Here is a 26,739-nt window from a genome sequence, read left to right as displayed (position 1 = left end):
CACTTTAATCTTGATATGTGCCAGGTTCCCATTTTAGTAACGAAAGCAGAATGTTACTTCTATAAATAAAATGTAAATGACTAAGTGTAGGGACGCAGAGTAAAAGTTGCAACAAATAAAATGAGGTACACTGAAAAAAAAAAAAAAAACCCACAGAAAGAAAATGTTTTACTTGTCAGTGTGCCAGAAGACTAGAGAAGAAGAGAGAACATAAAAAGGGCTATTTATAGAAATTTCAGCTATGAATGCTTCAGGCTAAAAGCAAATATTTAAGATAACCTATACCTTTGTATGATTTTTTGTTTGTTTGTTTTTAATGTTTAAACCTATTCAGTAATGTCAGCTGTTTACAAACAGTATGTGAAGAGAATTGCCTTTGTCTTAGATATTTCTGCTGCAGGAAAAATGTCTCCCAGGTGTCCAAAAGTGGATAAAATAGGCCCCCTTTAGGATTCCAAATCTGTCATTTCCTACAACACAACAGTGGGATTTTATCGGAAACTGGTAAAATCATTAAGTTGTCAGTCCTGAGCTATTGCAAAGTGACAGGATAGAAAGGCTCATAATGTGGCAAGGTAACTGTAGAGTAATGCTTAAGTAACAAGCAGGAACATTTGACTAACATTAGAAAATAAATTGTATGAACTCTGTTCCAAGTAAAATATATTCTCAAATATCCAGCCCTTCAGCTGGGGCTGGAGCTTGGCTTGCAGAGCACATAGCGATGTAAGTTAGGGAGATTATGCTGATTGAGCTAAGAACAAAAAACTCATTTCAGTTTTTGTTGTTGATGTTCTGAAGGAAAAATATGTATGCATGTGGTGGCATACAGAGCAGCCAGCTTATTATTCTTTCTCTGAATTGTTTCATTTACACAGGGCTATAATCTGCTTTGGAACTGCAGACTGATATTTCTTGGGAGAAGCACTTTGCTCATTTGTATGGAAAGAAATTCAAGATAAGCTTCCATTAAAAATAGCAGATTGAACAATTTAATCGTACTGTAGGGTATGATTTAGGGCTAAGAGCTCTGAATTTATCTGGTCAGTACAGTGCATGAGCCTGCAGCATGTATTTGGAGCTAGCATGGCCAATCCGTGGGGATTTCAACAGGCTGTTGTTACCAAACTTATTTGCAGGCAGTGGAAAAAACCTCTGCAGAGTAATGATGTACTGATAGCCAGTGCTACTTGATCAACTCCCATAAAGCAATCTAAATCAAAATATAAACCCAGGCATTTTTAAAGGTGGCATTTGATTTAAATTTGCTGTAAAACTGTACCACACATCTAGCTGAAACATGAGGAGATGTACAACGTGGATTATGTTTATTTTTCTGAAAATTTGTTTTAAGGAAAAACTAACCTTCAGGGTTGGTTGGGATTTCTTTTTTTCAGCGCATCTGTTATTAATAAATCACTGTGGGGACAATTCTTTGCTAAATAAGGAATAAAATAAAAACTCCTTTTCAAATCAGCAGGAGTTATTTCATTATTTTAGTGACAGCTTTGGTTAAACTTTTATAGATTACAAATAGAAGTACCATGAGTAGCTTCAGTGTAAATAAGTTGGATGGATAGTCACAGAATCACAGAATGGTTTGGGTTGGAAAGAACCTTAAAGATCATCTGGTTCCAACCCCCCTGTTGTGGGCACAGACACCTTCCACTACACCAGGTTGAGGCAACCTTGTTGTCTGGGACTTGATGGCTTGGGGATAAAAATAGTAATAATAATAATAATTAATGAGTAAGACTGCTGTAAGTAGTGGTAATGCCTGGTACTTCTCTAAACATCAGCTTGGTCCCACTCTAGGTGTCCAGATGCTTCTCCATTGTCAAAGTTGAGATCCCTCATGACCTCTTAGTCAAAGCAGGTCCATTTGGTTACTTTTTGAGTTTTATTGAGTGGTTGGATATTATTTTAAACTAGTAATCTCTGTGTTTGTATTCCCAGGTTCATTTTTTTTAACTGGTAATCTCAATGTATACTCCCAGCTTTTGTAACATGCTTTTTTATCAAGTTCAATATGTTTAATGTCATGGTAAAGTTCCCTGAAGGAACTCCCTCTGTGATCGGAAGGGGCAGCTTTTTGCTCAGATTATCTGAACCATGTCAGGAGTAGGATATGGTATGAACCAAAATAACTTGAGTGTCCAGGAGTAAAGCAAATAAGAGAGAAACCCTGCCCAAATGTGAAAAATTGGTGTTTAACTCCATCTCTGTATGAAGCAGACAACTGGTTTCCTCTCTGTTCGTATCCACACCTTGGTGGTGTCCATGCTGTGCTGGCAGTGTGGAGTTGAGCAGTGGCTCCAAAGCACCCTGCAATCCCGAGTGACATTGTGACATACAAGTGCTCCTTTCTAGCCAAGTCCTTAATATAATGCAGTTAGGCATAAGTAGTTCATGTGGTTTGGGACTAAAGCTTTGTAATATTCAGCATATTTGTGTGTGTGCCTTTTGCAGGCGGCATCCCTGACGGTGGATTCCTGCTCGGAGGACCAGGAGCCAGGCTACTGCACTGTTAGCAGTGTTGCTGTTTCGACTGACTGGTAAATATTTCTTCATTTTGTGGGGTTAGTTTGAGGTTTGGGTGGGATTTTTTTTTTTTAAATAAGTTAAGAAGAAATCTCCCTGTAAACCAGAGAAAGTTGGAGTAATGATAAGGCTCCCAAGTGTCAGTTTCTTCCATCTTTGCGGAAGCAAATTAAATTTTCTTCATGTGCTGCTGCTTGCTAGGTCAGGCTACATTTCTGCATGGAACTGGATCATAACAAGGAGTTTGTTCAGAAACCCCCAGTTCTCGACACCATCTCTGTCCCCAGGCTCTGGTGGCAGTCAGGAAATGCATGGCCATGAGTAGTCTGCACTGTGGGATAAATGAGGTTAAGATCTATTGCCTAATGATTTGGGGTAATGTATTTATTTAAAATGCAACTCTCATTGCTCATAAAGATGTAGGAAATAAAACCACCTGATTAGTGCTGTCATTAAAAAAATATTAACAGTAATTACTTTGACATTGTTTTCAAGTGTTTTCTGTTACAGTTTTCAGTTCACAAACAGTCCAGTAAATAAATCAAACTTTATTTCTGGTGTTTACTGTAACTAACTCAGTAGCCTTTGGGTTGCATCTTTGGAGATAACAATAACTTTAATCCCAATCACTTTGGCTAATTTCTTACAATAATCACAATCATGTTTCCTGCCACACAGGGTTTCCCTGCTAGCAGAGGTGTTACATCTTTGTAAAACAATGAGTCCATCCTCCTGCTATATAAGTATTATCTACAGTCTCAGTTATAGTTGGGTAAAAAGCCTTATTTTTTGTGATCTCAAGCACACTGCTCAGTCAAGTGAATAGAATTTTTGACATGCAAACTGAGTGTGAATTTATAGCCACTATAACTGTTAGTTCAAATGCTATTGATCTCTGTGTCACCTTCTAAATGTGAAATACCAATTTGGGAAGAAGAATTTTAGCCACAGGCTGTAGCTGATGGTTGCAGTTCCTGTGCTGTCATTGCTATCCTGATGTCTGGTACTGATTAGTTATTTTTCTCCTTCACAGGACTCTCGATGTACAACCAAATCGAGTTACTGTTGGTGGCATCAGGTCCGTAGAGCCCATCCTTCAGAGGAGAGGACAGGTGGAAAGCCATGATTTTGTGGGCTGCATAATGGAGTTTGCAGTCAATGGACGTCCCCTGGAGCCCAGCCAGGCTTTGGCAGCCCAAGGAATCTTAGATCAGTACGTCTGCTATATATGGGATCAAATGGACCCCATTTGCAATAAAGGAAGCTGTCATGAATGCTATTCCATTCAGACACCAACAGACATTTCTTGTTAGAAAAAAATTCTGTAGAACCTACTGTAAAATGTGGAAAATGTAGGAAGAAAGTGAATTTGGATTAAAGGTTCACTAAAGATTACAGAGTCTTAAAAACAAAAGCAGCATCATTACATTTCTATTGTCAGTAATTATTCAAGTTGCTTTGTGGGCTGAAATTGAATAGCCCCTGTTCTTGGATTTCTTTATAAATTCCACCTGGTTTTGACTGTACTCATACTGTTTGCTAGCTCTCTACTCCCTTTTATTTCCTCTTAATCCACCATGTCTGTTCTCTCACTTTGCCTCTCAAGTATCACTGAATTTCCCTCATATCCTCTGAGTGGTCTTTCAGAAATGATGAACTATCCGATTCTATTGTTTTTTCCATCTCAGTATTTGAAATCATGGTTGTAGCAATAATGTCAGTCTTCCATCCAGATTTCCTCATTCACAGTTCCTCCCTCAACCCCCATGTTTGCACTGATCATTGTAATACAAAGGCTCTGGCAGTCTGCAGCATAAAAAAATGCCTGAAAAGGTTTCTTCTCCCTCACATAACAGATAGTAGGAGTTTGGCTGTCTCTGAATTACTTCCTCTTTTGTAAGACTGCTATAAATTGATGCTGAAAATTGGGGTCTGCTTAGAAACTTTAGCTGCCTACAGAGATTGTTAGAATTACAGAATGGTTTGAGTTGGAAGTGACCTTAAAGTTATCCAGTTCCAATGCCCTTGCCATGGGGCTTCTGCTAGACCAGGTTTCTCTGATCTCCATCCAACCTGGCCTTGGACACTTCCAGAGATGGGGTAAAGAGCCATTTTTGCAATTCTGAGAGGAAGAAAGGGAGTACCATTTAAACAGAGGAAGTGTCCCAGCACATTTGCTCTGCTTATTTGTGTGCACTTTTTTCAGCATCTACTTTTCTGTTTTCTTTCAGATGTCCCAGACTGGAAGGTGCTTGCATGACCAACCCCTGCCAGCACGGTGGCACTTGTGTCGATCAGTGGTCGTGGCAGCAGTGTCACTGCAAGGATGGACTGACGGGAAGGCACTGTGAAAAATGTGAGGAGGAGATTTCACTGTCTTTAACATACACCTCACTGTAGCTCAACCAAAGGCTGTTAAGAGTTTCTTTTCAGGGCCATGGGATAATGAATTTTATAAAATAATGAAAACAAGCAGCATGTTGCCTCTTAAGCAGCTTAGAAGTCCACAATGGACTGTTGTCCTTTCGTGAGCTAAAAATGGCAACAACTTGAATACATAATGTTTTCTGGTCTGTATATTGCATTTCAGGTAACTTGCACTCATTTGAAGTCCAGCTTCCCAATAACATATAATCAGTAACTAAAATAAAGGTATCCCATAGGAGGGATTTGCCTGCTATGGGGAGGTAAGAGAGTAAGTGAAAACCCCTTCACATAAACATTGCATTCATGTGCTTATGGCTTCTCCAAACTAAAGTCCTTTTCATCAAATTGACTGTGGATTATATGCAAGAAAATATTGTAAATGTAAATGAAAACAAGGCATTTACGCTTGGGGGTGATTAACTCTCATAGGAGTAGCCCTGTAAATCAATGTAGGATTGTTCAGGAGAGCAAAGTGATTTATTTCCATGTAGTTGTAGTATAATGACTGGGCTTTGTTTTTTTTACATGTCCCATTATTGTTTAGCTGATTTATATGCTTTTATTGCACTGGTTTACAAAAGAATTTAGCCATAATTTTAACGGCATTTGGTAGTCAATGCTCTGCCTTTTTTATTCACTTTTTTTTTCTGCCATAACAAATAGAAAGTCATTATCTCTGCCCTGAAGAGCTTAGCGTTCAATATATCATGAAACCCCGATGCAGTAATGGAAACAGTAACATCCCTGGGAAGGAATTACAGTTCTGAGAGCCAAATTTTTTTCCCTACTCCCTCACTTGTTCCCTAGTGAGTTTTAATTTACTCTTGACTGATAGCAGCAGTAAATTACTCGCACACTCCCACTCTCAAACACATTCTGGTGGAGGCCAAAGAATAGAGGGGCTGCATTTGCCATTCACTCCTGCTCCCCCTCCCCTTGACCTGCTCTGAACTTGATCTCCGCTGTGAGCGAGAGTGGTCGCGATGAGGCAGATGATGGCTGGAGCTGTGAGGAGCTGTATGCTCAACACTTCCCTGTGCTTGTCCCAGATATTACTGCTGACACGGCCTTGTCGCTGGAAGGCAAGGGGCGGCTCGACTACCACATGAGCCCCAACAAGAAGCGGGACTACCTGATGAGACTCGGGGCTCGGGGTGCCGGCGTGGGCTGCCCGGGCGTGGAGCGCTTGGAAGTGAAGTTCATGACAAGGAGCGAGAGCGGCGTTCTGCTCCATGTCCAAGAGAGCAGCAACTTCACTACCGTGAAGGTAAGATTACAGCTAAGGCCGAGTTTGATTTGATTGGACTGCTGCATGTGCAGTGATCAAAATCGTGTTTTTCCATTACTCTTTCTGCTTCCTTTATGAAATATTAGGTCTTTAACTGAGACTAGGCACTGCTCCAGTATCATTCATCTTCTCAACAATTCCCTTCCTATTTGCCAAGGTATCAGAAGATCTTGATGGTTTTATATCTAATCAGTTTTGTCTAGACTCCAAATAGTGACTTTTTTAAGGCGACATGAACGGTGTTCATTGCCATGGTTATTATCATCATTACACTTTACAGAACAAATAATTTTATTATTGGCCTTTTATCTTCTGATTTTTTGAGCCTTGAACACAGACCCTCCTTAAGCTAGCAAACGATTGCCAAAAAGTTTTCATTAATTCCTACCAACATGGCTCAAGCTTATCAAACTAGGAAGTGAGGGATAACTTGAATTCATGAGGTTACTCACAGACCAATGTCAATATCAAATTATTTTGGCATACATAGCTGAATTAATGCTTCAAATGCCACACTGTTTTGGGGCTTTTTGTTGTTTTTTCTTTCCTCAAAGAGCTTATTGCTGCAGAAGTTACCTTTCTCAAGAGAAAGCGATGGTTCGGTTCCTGGCGATGACTCAGTCCATTTACTCATAACTCTAAATGAGTACAGCAGTGATGTTGGCAAGCCCCTTTATTGGGGTGGTGTAAGCTCCAAGTTTCCTTGAGTGCTGCAAGGCTTTCCAACTTTTTCTTCCCTGACTTTTAGAGAAATTCATACAAAAATTCACACTTTCTAAGCTTCAGCCCCATGGATATCCTCCACCTGCCTGGTCAGGGTTACGAAGCTTTCCTGACACACCGGCTGCATTTAAGATGCAAGTCTGCACTACTTCCCTGGCATATGCTTTTACCACATCATTTCATAGGAAGTTTCTGCCTAGCTCGTATTAGCAGATAAGATCTCATTTTTATTGACTTCTGGAGAGAAAAAAACCTTTTTATCCCCCCTAGCAAAATTTGCTAGGTGAGCTTTTCAAGCATTATTGAAAAAAAAGAGAGAGTTGCCTTTCCTGGCCAAAGCACTGGTGCTGTGTTTATACAAACACTCTTGTTATTGTTAATATTGGTGAAGTTATACAAGCAAGCAGAGGGTGTCAAGTCCCAGCCCCAGCTGTGCAAGGGAAGAGAGCAGAGGTTTTCCTAGTACCAGATGCAGAAGTTTGAGGAAGGAGAGCCATGCCGGTTGCCAAGCAGTTCCCAGGTGATGCTAGTTAGTAAAACTGCAGTAATTTAACTGTAGCTAGTGCAGTGTGGCCTCTGCACTGCTCCTTATTCCCAGAGTAGGTGTCACCATGAGTATTGCCCTCAGTGGTGGCCTGAGATGCCAGAAGCCAACCCAGCAAAGGTCTCCATGTCATCTCCATCCACTCCTGGTGCAGAAGTTGGCCTTTAGGAACCTGTCTTTACAATTCTTGTCAGTCTTCAAAAGACCATTTTAGAACTTGATTTTTGTGTCTTTTAATATGCCTGTTATCCAGAGGATTAGCATTCAGAGAAAACCTGACGTGTTTTTAATATTGAGCCATGCTAGGGGAAAGCTATGAGTCCTGTGTCTACTTCCATGCCTTCACATTTTTCCTCTTGTAGCTAATTGGTTTTGGTGTGGCTGAGACTGGGGTAAAACTAGAGAAGTGGTAATAAATCAGACCCACTGAGATTGTGAGCAGTTGATTCACTAAATGATGGATGTAAACTCCCTCCAAAGAACCTGGTAGGGGTCTTTATCATATAAAGGGATCCTTAATCCAGGAAAGATGCAAATATTTGCAGATTACATTAAATAATTGTCAAATTCAGATGGAAAATGCCTCCTCCAAAATCCAGGCAACAAAGAGGGTGGGCATTCCTTATTAATAGAAATCTTTGTCACAGCTTATTTTCCTACAAGTGCACGTTGCAAGTAATTCAGTTAGATGTAATGGGATAAATACAGCTTCTTAAAGGTGAAATTACCTGTCTTATCTTGCTTTATCTAGAAAACTCATCTGCAGTCACATTAAATTAGTATAAATTGAACTCTAAAATCTCTGAATTGTACAGGTAGAGGATGTGGATTACATTTTACCTATACTAGCTAATATGTTCCTGTGTGAGGGGTGGTTGGGCATTGGCACAGGTTGCCCAAAGAAGTTGTGGCTGCCCCATCCCTGGAAGTGCTCGAGGCCAGGTTGGATGGGTCTCTGGGCAGCCTTTTCTCTAAAAGTGTCCTTGCCCATGGCAGAGGGGTGGAGCTGGATGATCTTTAAGGTCAATTCCAACGCACCATTCCATAATTCTATGCATTTATCACGTTGTAGGAACTAATCAAACAGAACTTTTAAATGACGTCCCATTCAATGGCTAGTTTTAAGACAAATAAAACCCAATTTGTTCAGCAGATGTGACTTGGAATATTAGTAAAGTTGAATCAGCCCTGTAGTTAGGAATATGTTTGCTTTAGTGGTTCATTCTTTTCATTATATTCTACTTGTCAGTTGCTCAGCCATTTAAATAAAACCCAGAAATTTGTGTTACTCAACACTGTCAACTTCAGCCTGTGTTTCAAATTTAGAAACATGTTCTGTTTCAAGGCACTATTCTATATCTTTTCCTGGTTGAAGCAGTCATGGACCAGTCTTGTCTCTGGAAATTTTCCTTTCCAAATGCCCCTAGTATGTTATTTATGAGTATTTTAGCATTAGTCACATGCTATTTTAAAGATACAGAAATAGGGTTAAAGAATCATGAATTACTATGGAAAGTATCAGTTGCTGTCAGGTAAATAATTTTAGAGGTCTTTTCTAAGATGAAATTAAAAATTTTGCTTCTGTGCTCAGTCTTCCCTTAAGCTTGGAGGATATTGTCTGGTGTGGTGTATTCCTTTCTGTTTACATAAAGACTAAAATACAAGGCAGTATTTTTATGGGGCATAAAAGACAGAATAAGACATAACAAACCAATTACAGGTTGCAGGCATAAATATATGTATATATTCAGCTCAGTAAACCTTTTTATAAGTTATTGTGGGAAATGGTGTTTAATATGTTTTAATAGTCTGTGGGCTGCATTTGTAAATGTGGGATTTTCCTTGGGCTGTGTGATAGTTTAGACACATGCCACTTGTGTTTTATCATTAACAAAAGCATCCTGTCTGCAAGGCGAGCTTTATCAAACAATACATTTTCAAATAGTCTGAATTACTGCCTTCATAAATGAAGTGAATGCACATATTAACCATTGTTGTATCCTCCATCCAAATGGAATACGTGCTAGATGCATTCGTTCAGGCAGCTGCCAAGACATGAGCGTGGTCTTACAGCCTTATTAAAGCTGGAGTGTCTGAACAAAGTCCTCAGCTTGCATCACTGGAGAAGCAAATCCAGAACATTTAACAGTTTCTGGAAATGAGAGCAGCATTCTTGTAGCTGGTGTGTCACCTCACAGTTCTTCCCAGGTGAACCTTATTTTTCCTGGAACAAAGGATGCAAGGTTTTGAGAGCTTCCAGCAAACCTGGGGCTGTGACCTTTCCTGGACTCTGCCTGCGCACGTCCCGCACGCTTGTGGTACGGATCTCGGACTGACCGAGCCGTAGTGGGGAACGTAGGATGGAGAGCAGTTGTTCCATTTAATATGTGTGACCAAGCATGCAGGATACGTGTGACCAAACATGCACAGCACTGAAGGAAACTTGCAGCAAGTCTCAGAGCCATCCTCTGTGAGTTTACGCAGTTCTTTACATCCTTAGGAGGTCAGCCAGCATACCTAACTTTATGCAATATTTGAGAAACTGGCAGGGTTGGATGTTGGGGATTCTTTTTAAGCTCCTACATCTTAAAGTGCAGAATTTGCACTGATCTCATTTTGGGATCATAATAAGAGGTTTGAAATCCTGCATCTCATGATTCAGTAGAATTGTGAGGCATCATTCTTAAGAGAAAAAGTCAAAATATTCTTCCTTTTTTCCCTAGCTGTTCACAAGTTTTAAAGCAGTTTATTCAAGAAAGTACTATTTAAAAATTCTCACAAAATCATGCACTTCACAACTCTTCAGAAAGTTTTCTGAAATACAACAAAAGTTTTCTGCAAAATACCAATTAGCAGAAAAAGCAGATATGAAATGGGGCACTTGCTCAAGGCCTGCTATGCTTTATGCATTCCTCCTGTGTTGTAATAAAAACTGGATGCAATTTTCTTGGGCGAGGACAACATCTGTTCACTCTGCTAAGCATTTTCCACACTTGCCTTGAAGAAGGAGGAAGAATTATTCTTTCTCTGGTTAAAATGTGTTGTCATGTGCATGACCTATAGCTGGCTTCTCAGTAGGATTAGTCAGGAATTGAATGGGTGGCAGCTCTAAGATGCAAATTTTCTGCTGAAGTTTCTGCAACATGATGTGTTTAGTTCTGGCCAGATTTTTCGTGCTAGATAATTAATGCCTTTTTAGTACAAAGCAATTATTTGGGGAAAAATATTTGGTTGTTTGGGAAAAACCGAGCTTTCTATTACACCAAAGCCACGTGTTACTGTAGCTGTACTGAGCAGGCATCACACTGGTTACATGTGCGTAGGAGTTATGTGACACCATTTTAAAATTATGTGTCATGTGTTCTTCTGACCAGATAAAAGGCGGGAAGGTGCACTACATATCTGATGCTGGAGTTGCTGGGAAAGTGGAAAGGAACATCCCTGAAGTGTATGCTGCAGATGGCCAGTGGCACTCGGTCCTCCTGGAGAAGAACGGCTCTGCCACCATCCTGTCGGTGGACAGGACTCACAGCCGGGACATTCTCCATGCCACCCAAGACTTCGGTGGCCTGAACGTCCTCACCATTTCTCTGGGAGGAGTTCCATCCAGCCAACCATTCAAGAGCACAGCTGAAGGTATTTTTTTCCCCCAAGAACTGTAATTCTTTATCAATAATTAGTGTGTGCCCATCCTTGCCAGAAAAAATGTGAATTGAATGAGTAAGGATTACAGACTTTGTTCCTTTAGTACACACTGCAGGCTTCTTGTTTCCAAAAGCAGGCACTCCATCTGCAGGGCTTTTTTGAGACAGGGGGATTGCTTGTCTGTACATCAATTGCTATATTTTGGTACCCCTATGGAGAAGAAAGGAAGTATTCTTTACCTGACTCATAATATGGAAAATCAAGGAAAATCTTTCATCTGGGCAAAAATGCTAAACAAAAACTTGGTAGGGATTTGGTAAGTACTGCAGGATTTATCCTGTTATTTATATGATTAAAATATTTTCTGCAACTCAAAGGTCCTGCTGCTTTATCCTGCTGTCAAATGAAGAATAGGATTTATTTCTGAGCAAGGACAATAAGGAAACACCCTCTGACTGATGTCTAGCTGTTAAGGAGCAAATCAGTCTCCCTTAAGAGTTAAAATAACTGTCTCAAACCCTGGCAAAAGTAGGTAACACATATTTGATATCATTTCCCAAGTACTAGGTAAAGATGGAAGTGATTTTTAGCTGCAAAACATGAGATTCTCCAGACAATACAGATGTATTTTTCACATATTTTTATATTGAAAAATCTTCCTGGCTTCATGAATTGTGACCAGATAAAGTATTTTTGAGTGGAGCAAATTCACACTTTACACTTGTGTATTGTGAATATGTATGAAATGTGGTACAAAAGCTTGTGGATGCTGTGCTGACCTTTATCCTTTTTACATGTATATTTTATGAGCAGCATGTGTATGGAAAAAGCAGAGGCTTTAGGAAAGCTGGAACAAGGAAAATTGAGGACACTAACCTCTCACCACTGCCCAATGCTGTGGCAGACCAATTAGGAGTGTCTGGCTTCCATTAAGCACACACAGTCCAAAATCCCTTATTCATATGATTTTATTTTATTTTAATATTGGATTACATTGGGTACCACATACCAAGGATTTACAAGGCTCTGGTATAAAACTCTGCATGAACTCGGAGTCAAAAATATCTGCAGTGCTGTTAAAGGCAGAAAACACATGAGGTGACAGGGCTGTGAAGTTGCTGTGTCCAATAAAATTTCCAAATCCAGGTAGATGTGACAAATTGTTTATCACATCAGATCAGTATTACAAGGAACCACCACGCATGCAGCAAGGTGATCGTCATCTTTTCTTGGGCTCCCAACTGAACCTAAATTTTCAACCCTGAGAATTCTAAACCTTTAATAGCATCTCATACAACTCAAGTATATTTGTTGTTTCATGACAGAGTGGTATCCATCTCTGTGTACCATTTTACCACAGCTCCAAGGAGAGATCACCGTAGGTTGCACTACCTCAAAACCCTTCCAGAAAGGATTTAGCCAGGGGAACACAGAGGATTATTAGGCTGGCAAAAGACTGGATTTTCCTGTGACCTCACTCAACCACTGCACACACAGCCTGGGGATAATTCCATCTCCCTGGGCTCTCACAGCACTAAAACTTGTGGCGTGGCCCTGCAACCAAGGTATGGGAAGTTTGGGAGAAGGCCCCTCAAGATTCAGAGAAACAAAAGCATTGCCATGAATTTAGGGGACAGGAGGCTTAGCTGAAGCACGGTAGGCAAGCTCAAATAATGTTTGGTGCTAGCACAGCCAAGCCAGCTGCCCTCAGGATTCTCTGTGGGAAATGATAAGAAGTTTTAGAAATACAGGAAAATAGGGAGACAAAAGCATTGAATGAAGTCATTAGACATCATATTTATTCAAACTCAATTTAAAGACATTAAGTGCTGTTAGAATAGATGTTTCCCTATGGTAACCATGTGAAATCTTGGCTTATTTAGTGAACAGTGGAGCCCGTACTGCGCTGTTGACAGGGCATACTCAGCCTTCAGCTTCCAACAGCTCTGTCTCTTTTTTTCCCTTTCTCAGGCTTCAACGGCTGCATTTCCTACATCAAGTATGGCGGGGAGAGTCTTCCCTTCTCCGGCAAGCACAGCCTCGCCACGCTCTCCAAAACAGACCCCTCGGTGAAGATTGGCTGCCGCGGCCCCGACGTGTGCGCCAGCAATCCCTGCTGGGGCGAGCTGATGTGCATCAACCGCTGGTTCGCCTACCAGTGCGTGCCCCCGGGCGCTTGTGCCTCCAGCCCCTGCCTCAACGGGGGCAGCTGCGAGCCCGGGCCCCACGCAGGCTTCACCTGCAGCTGCCCCGAGGCGTACGCGGGACGGACGTGTGAGACTGTGGTGGCCTGCCTGGGGGTCCTGTGTGCCCCCGGCCACGAGTGTAGGGCGGGTGTCAACGGCGGCCACGTGTGCCTCCCGTCCCTGCACCCCACCGAGCTGTCCCTGCCGCTCTGGGCTGTGCCAGCCATCGTTGGCAGCTGCGCCACGGTCCTGGCGCTGCTGGTCCTCAGCCTCATCCTCTGCAACCAGTGCCGAGGGAAGAAGTCAAAGGGGCCAAAAGAGGAGAAGAAAACAAAGCAGAAGAAGAAAAAAGGGAGCGAGAATGTGGCGTTTGATGACCCTGACAACATCCCGCCCTACGGTGATGACATGACCGTCAGGAAGCAGCCCGAAGGGAACCCGAAACCCGACATCATCGAAAGGGAAAACCCTTACCTCATCTACGATGAGACGGACATCCCGCATGCCACGGAGACGATCCCCAGCGCCCCACTGGCATCCCCCGAGCCCGAGATTGAGCACTACGACATTGACAACGCCAGCAGCATCGCCCCCTCTGACGCTGATATCATCCAGCACTACAAGCAGTTCCGGAGCCACACTCCCAAATTCTCCATCCAGAGGCACAGCCCACTGGGCTTTGCCCGGCAGTCCCCCATGCCCCTGGGAGCCAGCAGCCTGACCTACCAGCCCACCTACGGGCAGGGCTTGAGGACAACATCCCTGAGCCACTCGGCATGCCCTACTCCCAACCCCCTGTCTCGGCACAGCCCCGCACCCTTCTCCAAATCCTCGACATTCTACAGGCATAGCCCGGCCAGGGAGCTGCACCTCGCCATCAGGGAAGGGAGCCCGCTGGAGATGCACGGCGATGTCTGCCAGCCTGGCATCTTCAACTACGCCACTCGGCTGGGGAGGAGAAGCAAGAGCCCACAGACCATGGCAAGCCACAGCTCCCGCCCGGGAAGCCGCCTGAAGCAGCCCATCGGGCAGATCCCGCTGGAGACGTCTCCCCCGGTGGGGCTGTCCATCGAAGAGGTGGAGAGACTGAACACCCCTCGCCCCAGGAACCCCAGCATCTGCAGCGCAGACCACGGCCGCTCCTCTTCAGAGGAGGACTGTAGGAGGCCTCTGTCCCGGACGAGGAACCCGGCCGACGGCATTCCCGCGCCCGAGTCCTCCTCCGACAGCGACTCGCACGAGTCCTTCACCTGCTCCGAGATGGAGTACGACCGGGATAAGCCCGTGGCGTACACGTCCAGGATGCCCAAATTATCCCAGGTCAACGAGTCGGACGCGGATGATGAGGACAACTACGGCTCCAGGCTGAAGCCCCGGCGGTACCCGGGGCGCCGCGGCGAGGGCGGGCCCGTGGGGGCACAGGCAGCGGGCACTGTGGCCGGGGAGAGCTCCCTGCCCGGGAAACTGGGGCAGCAAGCGGGAAGCTTCAACTGGGACAACCTCTTGAACTGGGGCCCAGGCTTTGGGCATTATGTGGATGTTTTCAAAGATTTGGCATCACTTCCTGAAAAAACAGCAGCAGCAGCAGTGAGTGAAGAGAGCAAAGGTGGTACAGCGAAGGCTGTTTCCAAGGAGGGGGAAGCAGAACAGTATGTATAGGCTTTGTCTCCTGGTATTGCCCCAGTGCAAAGCCACGAGGACTGCTCAAACCATTATATGGTTGTAGAAAAGCCAAGGTCAGCATCTGATCCCCAGGCCAGTCTGGTTGGAGGAGACTTTAAAAATAATAACCATTATGCTGCTGAAAGAGACTTAAGACATTTTTAATTTAATTACGCTTGGATGAATTTATTTCTCCTGCATGCATTGTATTTGCAAACCAGATATTCGGCATGCAGCCTTTGGAAAGGGTTTTCCTATTTACCATTGTTTGGTTCGTGGTTCTTAAATTAATAATGCTTTGTTCTGAAAATGAACTAATTTTTTGTTTCAATTGTGAAGGATGTGCATATTGTCTCCAGCTACTAACATGTTTTATGATGCAAGAGAACTGAGGATTCCATTTTCCTTAAGAAGTGCATGGAAGTAAGATGGTGAATGAAGGAATTACAGTAGTGAGATGTCTCAGAAAATGTAGTTACCATATCCTGCAGTTGCTTACATGTGACTTTATGGAATAAATCAGCTTGAATAATTGCTGGCAACAGTGCTTGCTGTAAGTCTTATTCCATACAAGAGGTGCTAGAAGCAGCTCAAGCCAGTCAGCACTTTAGGAGTTTTTTTTTTCCTTCTTTTCAGTTTGTTTATTTGTTTGTTTCAGGTTTCTTTCTCTCTCTTTTTTTTTTTTTTTTTTTTTTTTAGTTTGTTTTGTTTGGTTGTTAGGTTTTTGTTTTGTTTTGTTTTGTTTTGTTTTGTTTTTTTGACAAAGTTGTGTGAGAGCTTCTGAATCTCTATGAAATGTTTTTGGGGATGCTTACTTAATCCTGGTCCATTCCTGCCCCTCCTCAGTGACTCCTGATGGTCGTTTGTCAGCCCAGCCCAGCCCCCTGGCTCACAGCAGCAAGGGACAAGCCTGTCCATTCCCACCTCTCTTGGCCTCCCAGCTTGGCTGTGCTGCTGCTGCAGCCTGTGCTTCTCCCCTGATTCCATTTTCTCATCTGTACTGTGGAAAGGTAGGAAAAACACTCAGTTCCCTGCCTCAGAGGGGTGTTGTGAGGGCTAATTAGTTAACTCACCTGAAGTGCTTCGACATTATAAAGCACTATAATAAGTATTATAATAATTATTATTAAAGCACTGCCTAGCCTCTGTGACCTTGGAGTGGCATTTTCTGCATTCTATGATTTTCTATGGTGGAAACTCTGAAGAATTATTTATTGTATAGAAAATTACTGCACTCTAGCATTTTGAAGCAGATATGAGGGAAAACTACTTGTAGATTTATTAACATAGCTTACCAGTCACCCCCAATTCCCTAAAGTTGTAGGTGAAATAGAATCTCACAAAGTCCTTACATCTTCATGCAAATCTGATGAACCTGTTATATTGTGTAAAAACTTCTTTTTTTTTTTTTCTTACCTAAGCTGTTTTTTTGATATCAATATTTTCCTATGCTGAATAGTTTTCTTACTTTCAGGGAAGGTAAGAAAAATACTTTTTTACATTTGTTACTTATGTAACATCCATATTTTTCACATTTTGATAAAATTGTAACATACTGTATGCTTTCTACCTGTAAATGCCAATAATAGAATTAAAATATTTATTTAAAATCTTTAGTGCGTGTTATTGGAAAACTTTTGTCTTTTCTCTGTCATTTCCACTCCTTGATCTTCACTTTTGAGGTTTAAGTTATAAGATTTTTAAGCTATATAAACTTTTTAATCAGAAAACAGGCTTTAAGAAGCAAGTACGTATCTCAGGAAGATGGAAAAGAGTATCATGAGGTTGTTGAGCCCAAGATAATGTCAAAAAGCACCAAGTCTACTTTGATATTTCTAATAAAACAATAAAAGCTGTATTTTAGTTCATAGGGTTTTATTAGCAACACCTGCTTTCGCATTTGTTAACCATGATTTCCACCTCTGCTCCAAACTGGAGTTTTCCAGTACACAGACAGTGAGGAGTGTGAGAACAAGATCCTTCTATCATAAAGCAGCAGTTGAACAATAAATAACTGCATTCTTTTATACTTAAAAAGGGATAAATCAGACTTGGACAACTTCTTGGAGAATGCAGAGAGTGAAAAAGTTAAGGCTGCAGGCAAGAGGTGAGTTCTGAGATTACACTTTGAATTAGTGGTAAGTGTAAAGAACTTAGAAAAAGGACAAGAAGAAGAGGGCGGGGGGGGTTATGTGTATGTTGTTTGGTTTAGAGTTTATTTTGTCTCAAAACTGGCAATTAGGAACCAGATCTTTTTGGCTAAAAGTGCTCCCAACTTCGTCATGCCCCACAAAAGTGAAAAGATAATGGGCCAAAGTAGCCCATGTTGGTATGTAAGTAGTTTCATCTGAAATAACATGAGTTCCACAAATGATTTCAGAGTTTGAGGAGCTGCTATAATTAAACATCTGTTAAAAAGCTGTATGTTTAGTTTGAATATTATCCTTTAGTACAAATTGTACCACATCCAAGCAGTGATTTTAATAACACATGAGAACTTTAGCAAATGAAAGCTTTTAAATGTAACACCAAACATATTGAGCGCTGTTATGCCTGTGTTAAGCATTCTGAGTTTATCAAAAAGTTTTGCTAAGGGGAATAATATGCAGTGTGGACTTAGATAAAATACATGTCATAACTTTAGCACAGTTTACAATTTATCAAGGGGTAGTGCGTTCCTCTAAATTTTGACACTTTATGGTAGACAAATGTATATTTTACTGGTTTCCTTGTTTCCCTGTTTCTGAAAGGCGTAGAGTTGTTTTTGACACTTAAACATACAATCCATTCCTGCCCTTTTTTTATAATTCTTTCATGATGAGGATCAGCAAAGGGTTCCAAGTGAATCATGCAGAGAAATCATCCGAAGTTATCAGTTGTGAGGGAGTCAGCTGCATAATTCCCCTGGTTCATCATCACAACTACACAGTCCTGTTTCAAGATCTGGGACATATTATAAGTCATAAATATGTGGAAAGAAAAACAGTCTGCACCGCTCACTGCGGTGCACAGGAGCCTCCAAACACATCTCATGTCAGCAATTTTTCTCTGACCTGTCTTTCTGCTGGTAGAGTGCTTGAATGGTCTTTGCCAACTCCGGTGGTGATGTTTTCTCCTGATGATGTTACTAATTAGATGAAAATGGACAGAGAAATGGCAGATTTACTTGGCATTCTCTAGAGAATGAAAAGGAAAATATGAAAAGGAAAATATAAGAATGCTGCGACTTGTGGTAGATGAATAAATGAATAAAAGGAGTGAAATCTAGACTTATCCAATTCAAGACTTTTCAGTATTTTTCATCAAAGTTTTGCAACTTTAAAACCACAAAATTAAAAGTAAAACACATTACATTGAAAAGTAATAGAAAGTCCCACGTTTTGGTGAAAACATCCCCCATCAAGGATCAGACTGTGAGTCTATGCTGCAGACCACAACCTGTCAGGGAGTATCAGTTAGCAGTGCAAAATCCAGCTGGAGCCACATTACTCCAGTCTGGGAATGAGAAGGCTTGGGGGTGGAAGGGGGTGCAGGATCTCACTGATGTCTTCAAAATCAGGAGATGGAGCCAGCCAAAGGACTCGAGCTGCCAGTGTTCATAAGGTAAATTAGATGTGGTGGAAGCTCTTTGAGAGTACTCTGTGTTTTTATTGTAGACTGTGATTTTGAAGCACAAAATTCAAGTAGTAGTATAATTCTTTAGTGTTAGGATGTGTAAATGGTATTTTCTTAACTGGATTCTAGAAGAGACTTGTAATTATGGATCCTTTGAAATTGGGAAGGACAATTAGGAGAAGAAGATGATTAAGAGAAAAAGTTACTATTTTATTAAGTAGGATTGAGGGAAGAAAGTGAAAATGTTGATCTCTCTGCTTTATCAGCCTAGCATTTTACTGTTTACCCTTTTATCCTTTTTCTATGACCATCTATGTATTAATTCCACCATCCTTTCCTCTGCTCTGTGAAATTAGTGCTTTGTTCATCCCAATGTGCTCACTTTGGCTTTCTGTAAAGAGCACTTAATGAAGATGACTGACAGCTTGTGTTTAGGTTGTCAACACCACAACCAGTCTCTTTTTAAATTTAGATATTTGCACTCAACTGGCCTTTCCTACATTTTGCATGAAGCTCACCTTCCATTCAGCCATCTTACAAGAGCTTTTTCCAGCAATAAAATATGGTTGGATTGTTAGTAATTTTTACAGCCTTTTCCCAGTGCCTTTCAGGTTTCATCATCCTGTATTGAGAGAATCAGCAGTGAATAGAGTCTTTCTAAGTTGCATTTTGAGTTTAAAAGCACCTTTATGTCTGGGCTTCACAAAGTAAATCCTCAAGAGATTCACTCTTCAATTTTAGAGCCACATGTATTTCATTTATGAGCATGCACAAGAAAAAAAGTAATTCTCCACATGGATGACCAATAGCTATTCTTTTAAGTTGTCATTTACTGCTGGAGAAGAAGACTCTCCACCTGTCATTCCGAGGAAGTATTTTCAGAAATGTTAAGCAGGTTTTTTTGCAATTTTCAGAAGTGGCTTCCACCAAGCCCATTTTCTGGTGAGAACCCTCAAAGGGAAGACCCTGCATGGTGCCCCGAGGCAGTCAAATGTCAGCATTCCATTGGCATCTGTAGGGATCACACTGTGCCTGCTTGGAGCTTGGCTTCATCCCGATCTTCCACAATCTTCCTGCTCCTCTGCTTCCAGTGTGGGGCAAAATGAGGGTCCAGCAAAGTGTTGCTTTCCTTCCTCCCTTACAACTGGAAAGCACACTTGGCAAGAGATGGAGAATGAGTAGAGGTGGCTCCTTCTAACCTCTGGGAAACAGTAATGCTAAACTACATTCATTTAACTTCAATTTACATCCTCTCAGAGGGAACATTTTCAGGGAGTCATCAAAGAGTGTAAGCTGGAAGAAAATAAGGATGAAAGCCCCACATCAGAAAATTTGTGTCAGTTGGGACAAATCAACAGCAAAGGGGTTAAAAACATTTCAGTCTTTCTAGAGCAAGCCCTGAGGATGATGTGTGGTGTCTTGGATAACTCACACGTGTCATCTGTTGGGAGAAAAAGTGGAGCAGACATTGGAACAGGCTTTCGAGGGAAGTGGTGGAATCATCATCCCTGGAAATGTTCAAACAAGGATTTGACACTTGGGGAGGTGGTTTAGTGGTGGACTTGGCAGTGCTGGGTTAATGGTTGGACTCGGTGATCTTGGAAGTCTTTTGCAAGGCTGAATGATTCTGTGACACGTATGCGTGGCAACACAAACCCATGGACGTTTGTTCCACGTGGCAATTAATGCCCTGCAAATTCCCTGTCAGGACTCCAGGTTTGGAAAACAGATCAGCAAGCTGCCTGCCCCCAGCCACGAAAGCCCAAGCCGCTGTTCCATGTGATTCTGTGCATTCCCCTAAAGCCCTGTGACTCTGTGCAGCCCGTCAGACAAGGAGCAGGGAAAATAAACAGGTCCCTGTCTTCCCATTTGTTGGTTTATTTCCCCTGAGCCTTTTAAAAAACAGAGTCTGATTTAGTAATTATTGTTTCTCCTTGCATATCTTGTGTAATTAGCTAGAACAGCAAATTAGGGAATAAGAGATAAACATTAATATAGAAAACAGACAGTAATATAGAAGAACATAGGGGATGAGAAATGGATATTGATGAATCATTCAAAAAGCACATTTTGGTGCAATAATCTAGAATCCTTACAAATAAGCATTGTAATTTCCTTTAAAATACAACTCTTGTTCAATAATGCGAGTCTTTATTAAAGCAATTTGTTAAACCTTGGCAAAAAAACTATGTGACAGCATCATTTTACAAGAATTCCTTGTAGTTCATAGAAAGCGAAGTGAGAGCTGGAATGGTTTGCCTCTCTTAAAACAACTGATGTTAAGCATATTAAAAAGGAAAATGAATCATGTTTATTTATTTATTTTTTTTTAACCTATAGAATTTATCACAATCATCAGAACCGGCTGGACTTTGTAGAGCTGCATAACCCCATGTGGCAGGGAATGCCTTTTCTGTGATGGTGACACCTCCCTGCTTTGCAGGAGGGGCTATAATCAACATTACATGTTATTCTGGACTCCTGCCAGAGACAGCCTGCTAGTTTTAAGAAAGAGCAGCTAGTTCTGATAAAGAAAACCCACCCTCAGCCTCGGAATGCTTGGACCACACTGGTATCCCAAGGCAGCCATGGCTTTTGATATTGCCAGGACAACGTTCCTAACTGCCTGTGAATTTCTGCCTAAATGCTCTTTTACAAGGGAGAAAATGCTTTTGTGAGAGGAAATTGATTGGTATTTCAGTCTGAGCCCGTTACTGTCACCAGGAAAAAGGACAGGCAAAAGCTTTAGTTTAGGAGGGGCCTTAAAAATCACATGGGCAGGGACACTTTCCAGTAAACCAGGTTGCTTCTAGCCCCATCCAACCTGGCTTCCAGGGTTGGGACATCTATAATATCACCCCTGTATGGTTTCCATCTGACTCTTGTCCTGGTTTTGAATTAGAGTCTATATAGGCAACATAGACTGGAAACTAAGGGGGCTTTTTTAAGATTTAATCAAAGCTGAAAGCACTCAAAGGTAACAACATGTAAGAATGCAATCCTTTGAAAGCCAAAAATTAGTGTATCTAATCTACTGGAGCACCCCAGCATTTCAACAATTGTTTTATGGAATTGCATTAAACTCTGGCTTCCCAGAAATGCCACAGAAAATCCAAATAACCAGATTATTTTATCCATGTCAAATACACTCCTATTAAAATTACCCACAGAGTCTCCAGTGCCCTGGCTGCATTTACAGCACTATCCAATCATTCAAAGCACAAGTAGGAGAGAGATCCTGTTGGAACAAATAGGTCCCTGAGGATGACAATTTCTCTCTACTGCTCCTGAGGGAGGTCATTCCTGGTAAGTACCAGTGATGCTTGAAACTTGTAGCCTTAGGTTTATTAGGAAATTTGTTCCAGCTGGGGCAAATCATGCACTAGCTATGGGTGTCACTTGGAGCTTTTCTAATCCTGTTATGTTTAGGGATTTGATCTATTTTTTTCTCTCCAAAGTAGTTTGCAGCTCGAGTCGTGTGAAAGAGGTAAGAAATATTGTTGTTACTTCAACAGAACTGATTTTTGATTGAAGTTTTTAATTACAGTGAGGTGGGAGTTTATTATGAGAGATATTATATTAAATTCTGTTCACTTTGACCCTTTTCCTGCTGTTACCAGAAATTCTGTTGTTGTTTGTTGTTCTGTATCCCATTTGGTTTTCTTAGGGTTGGTTTTATTCACCTGTTCTTAGCATTAGAACTGAAGGCAGCTTTTTATGAAGCTAAGGCTGCAAATAACACCCCCCTGAAACTTTTTAATGCTTTCTGTGGCAAAGGGGGCCCTTCTTCTTCTTTGAATTGAGTGCACTCACTGAATAATTGCATCTGACGAGGTTCTGAAGCTTTGTCAAAGTTTCCTCTGCCTTCTCATTTTGGTTGCTTCTGTTTTGACTTTAGGATGTCCCTGGATGTTTGTCACGGGAAATGAGCTTGGCTGTTTGCTTTGGTTTAAGTGACATTCAATACTCTGAAGAGAGAAGTGGAGTATGACAGGTCTATAATTGGGTCAATTTTTCTTTTTCCATCCATGAAATAGCCAGGCATGTACATATCTAACTGTTCTGCTCATGCAGTACACCATGTCCTGGATTTTTAATAGAGTTTCTCTGTAGCTAGTTTTGAAATGGTTTTTTGGTTTTTTTTTTTTTTACACTTATAAATGAATCTTATAGAACTCAGAGTTTTTAATCTGGAAAATGTCAGTGACAGGAGAAAAGCTTTGGTATGACAACTAAGAGAACCTTTTCCAACTTGTCTGATCAGCACTTCCCTGCCCTTTGGCAGGAGACATTCACTTGGTGGAAAACAAATCTGCAGACTTTATAGTGCCTGGAAAACAAAGGCAATGGGCAGAACTGTGGGATTCCTCAACAACAAGCAACAGGTTGTGAAGCTAAAATCTGCCCTTGATAAATGGTTTTAATAGGATTAAATAGTGCAGATTCCTGGGTCTACCTCATGGTGTTTTTTGCTCTGAATAGTTTTTGAGTCCTGGTCCAAAACTGGCCTCTTTTTGCTGGAAACAGGGACACTTGGCTGGTTTGCAGCAGCTGAAGAGCTGGTTCTCTGTGGTTAGTTAAGAACAGCAGCAGAGCTCCACAGACATCTGTGAGTAGTTGCAGTAGGGGAAATATGCATTAGTAGAAAAAATTGTTCCTTGTGAGGGTAATGAGGCCCTGGCACAGGTTGCCCAGAGCAGCTGTGGCTGCCCCATCCTGGCAGTGTCCAAGGCCAGGTTGGATGGGGCTCTGAGCAGACTGGGATATGAGAAGGTGTCCCTGCCCATGGCAGGGAGGTTGGAATGAGATGGGCTTCAAGGCCCTTTCCAACCCAAACTGTTCTGTGATTCTGTGATTCTATTCTACCTACTCTCTTCTACCTAAAAATAGAAATGGCTTCTCTAAAAATAATTACACCACTTCTACATTTCTGACTTAAAAAAATTATATGTGGGACATTAAGGGATGAGACAAACTGAGTTTTAATCAGCTGTGGCCTGATATCCAACTCGTGTGCTATTAGCTGATAACTCTTCCACGGCACCACTGGATTGCCTCCTCAGCTGTCTGAGTACAAGGAAGAGATTAATCCTCCCCTGCCACTCCCAGCTCTGTATTTTATACACCTACAGCTGTAGGACATCTGTTGAGACAGAAGATCCTACATAAATAAGATGTTAATATAAAAAATGTTATTTACATTACCTAAAATGAGAACTGTTAGGGAAGTATCCAAGAGCCTGTGTATCTTTCCTGTGACGGCTGGATGGAGATTCCTAAACAAAAAGCAGCAGGCAACCTAATGTTTTCAAGGGGTCCTTTACATTGTCCTAAGCTCTTCTTTTCTGTGGAACAGAACTTCTAAGGTTCCTTCTAAGTGGCCCTTTATGGTCTTAACTGCTCTATTGTGCTTTACTTTCTTTTGGTTCTAGTGGGCTCTTTCCTCTGCTTTTTGAGGATTAAGAAGTGATTGGGAGGGTCAAACACACATGGAGGAGAGAAATCCTTGTCCACCTTTGAGAAAGCACCAGGGTGCAGCTTCCAGCATGAGCCTTTCCTGTTGCTTTCCTTTCTTCTAAGCCAGATTTGCTGCTAAGATAGTCAAACGTCACACAGATCCCTTCTGTTTCATCTTTTTACTTCATCCTGGGGTCCCTTTTCCTTGGTTATGCTGATCTCACGTGCAGACACGAGTGACACACAAGGAGTTGCCTATGGATTATGATCCTTTTTGTTCTGGAGCAAGCAGCCTCCAAGTTTGCCAGGCCTCAGTGCCGATACAGCAAGCGCAGTCAGCGGGGGAAAACATGCTGTGTCAGCAGGAAAATGGGAACCAGTGAAACCAACAAATTATTTGTGGTTGGATGTTTGTTTCATGACTCTTTTGTCACTCAGCCACCCTTCTCTTCATCACAATTTTTTTTTGTTCCTGCTAAACTGCTCTGACATATTTTCCACTCCATACATCACTGAGGATTGCTGCCCTGGGAGCGGCTGCGGTAGGACAAATTCCTTCCTCTTTATTCCTGATTTCTGGTATTTATAGTGAGGAAATGGCCCTTCAGAGTGTGACTGGGTGCTCCTGGAGCTCAGGGATCACCTTGCAGCTCTTCAGCTGGCCATGTTAAACTAGCACTCCAAACCTACTTGCTCACCACAGAATTAAAGGTAATAATATTAAAGGTAATAGTAATACAGTTAATAGGAGTAATAATAAAGGTAATAATAATAATAGCACAATAAGCACAAGCCAAGTTGTGAGGTTTCCTGCTGCTGAGGATCTGGTAAGGCCGTGCTATGTTTTGAGGATGTTCTGTCATTCTTATAAAATCTGGTCATTTCCAAACTATGTTGATCTCAAATGTTTAGAACTTCCATGAGGCAGTCGGGTGTTTTAGGTTACCCCTGCCATTTTGAGTCTGGCTATCTAGAGCCTGTATGGTGCTTTGGAGCCACTGAAGGACTTTTGTGTTTGCAGCCCACTTGGAGCTGATTTACATGACTGCATCCCCATTTCCCAGCTGGCTTCCCAGGAGCAAACACACTGCTTGTCCTGGGGTGCTTTAAGGAGCACGTGTTTATGGCAGTTGTTGATCCTCTGGTTTTAATGTTTCCACCAGGCCTGTGCTGAAAGACATACCACACTTACCAAATGTCTCCTTTGGACTCTCAGCCTTGCAGAACAGGCTAATGGGCGTCTTTGAGTGCTGCTTTTCATTTGGTGCTATTCCTTCATAAGCAGCTGCAATAAAAAGAGCTCAGTCAAATGCTGTGCTCCAGGTTTGTGTGCATGAAGACAACATGCATGTGCAAAACAGGCAGAGGAGAACTTGTATTTTGTTTTCTTAAAATATCCAGATGCTGTTGCCTTTTACCTTAATGGAAATTCTGATTATTCCACTAACCAGCCTCTGCCCTACCAAGGTCTGCCTCTCTGGGGTGTGCTGCAGTGGCTGGGGGTCTTTGCAGTGGGCAGCAGCTCTAACCCCTTCATAAACCCAGGCTCCTGGGCACAGCAAACAGGGATGCATTCCCATGACAGTGTTTAAAGGTGAATATAGATGCTGAGACATCCTCCCTAGGATAAGAGAACCTATAAAATTTCAAAAGCTGAAGTGGAAGCACATGAGAAGTGATATTGGGTTAAGCAGTAGGATGCAGCTTATAGCACTGAAACTTTCCCCTCTTCAAGTTCTGCACAAAAATACTGCAGTAAACTTCATCAATATGTCTAACTAGCTTTCCCCAGGGCCCATGGGGATTTGGGGTCAAGAATAAAGAACAAAGAGAAACATATATATAAGCTGTGTTTTACACCATAATGACCTGGTCACCCGCTAACCAAAAATGTTGAAATAGCTCAGTAAATGAGTTTGTCTGATGCAGAACCACATGAAAGACCCTCTTAAGGAGTTCCCCACTGCAGACTTGCCACTCTCTGTTTTTTTTTCTCTGAGGACACCAGCTGTGGTTTTTCCTCTCCTCTTCTCCCTACTTAAAAAGTGCCACATTCTTGCTGAAAACTCCTTTCCCAAAGCAAAGGGAGTCACTAGTTCCTGACACTTAAAAAACTACCAAAGCTTTCTTACTTGAGTCTCACCTTAGTAATGCATCAGGAGGATGTAGCAGCCTTTGCCAGAGCAAGTTTTGTCCAGAAGAACCCAGGCTATGGGGCCCTTTTGGGATATCCTTTTGGTTTCTCCTCAAATTAAATAATTATCTTTCAAATCAAGGATATAAGCACTGATATGAGGGTAGCATTTAGGCCCATTTCCTAGTTCCACAGTCTGCACAGAACTGGTAATTCATCTATGTTTTTTTGTTCAGTCTTTCCTGGCCTGGGATGACTTTCCTCCCATGTTAATATCACACTTCTTTAAGCAGCTTATGTGCTCTATATATGGATGATCAATTATAGCCAGAAGCTGTAAAACTAGGAAAAACTTTAGGGAACATGTAGCACTTACCAAAGTGCTGATGGAGGGACAGCCAAACTAAAATGCAACCCTCTCAATGCAGCCCCACATGAACCCTATGCTCTGTGCACATGGACCTTGTAGAGAATCACAGAATGGTTTAGGTTGGAAGGAACCTTAAAAATCATCTCG

General features: G+C 41.9%; 1 protein-coding gene and 1 long non-coding RNA gene across 2 annotated transcripts in view; one reads left to right on the top strand and one right to left on the bottom strand.

Moving 5' to 3' along the window:
• The window catches only part of FAT4 (FAT atypical cadherin 4), a 122,978-nt gene extending 106,350 nt beyond the window's left edge, over positions 1-16,628 (top strand). The window contains exons 12-17 of the mRNA XM_053975690.1: positions 2,470-2,555; positions 3,575-3,754; positions 4,773-4,897; positions 6,018-6,235; positions 10,898-11,159; positions 13,140-16,628. Coding sequence (XP_053831665.1) covers positions 2,470-2,555; positions 3,575-3,754; positions 4,773-4,897; positions 6,018-6,235; positions 10,898-11,159; positions 13,140-15,013 — 2,745 coding nt within the window. The 3' untranslated portion in view covers positions 15,014-16,628. The remainder of the gene's footprint in view (positions 1-2,469; positions 2,556-3,574; positions 3,755-4,772; positions 4,898-6,017; positions 6,236-10,897; positions 11,160-13,139) is intronic.
• A 700-nt stretch (positions 16,629-17,328) lies between these two features.
• LOC128806576 (uncharacterized) lies at positions 17,329-20,211 on the bottom strand. The gene is made up of 3 exons (XR_008436867.1): positions 20,064-20,211; positions 18,070-18,192; positions 17,329-17,959 (listed from the first exon to the last, which is right to left on the bottom strand). It is a non-coding gene; the product is annotated as an uncharacterized LOC128806576 (long non-coding RNA).
• Positions 20,212-26,739: the final 6,528 nt, after the last annotated feature.

Source organism: Vidua macroura, chromosome 4, assembly GCF_024509145.1.
Source record: "Vidua macroura isolate BioBank_ID:100142 chromosome 4, ASM2450914v1, whole genome shotgun sequence".
Classification (NCBI taxonomy): Eukaryota; Metazoa; Chordata; class Aves; order Passeriformes; family Viduidae; genus Vidua; species Vidua macroura.
Note: the sequence above shows the minus strand (reverse complement) of the source record. Positions and strands in the feature narration are given on the sequence as shown.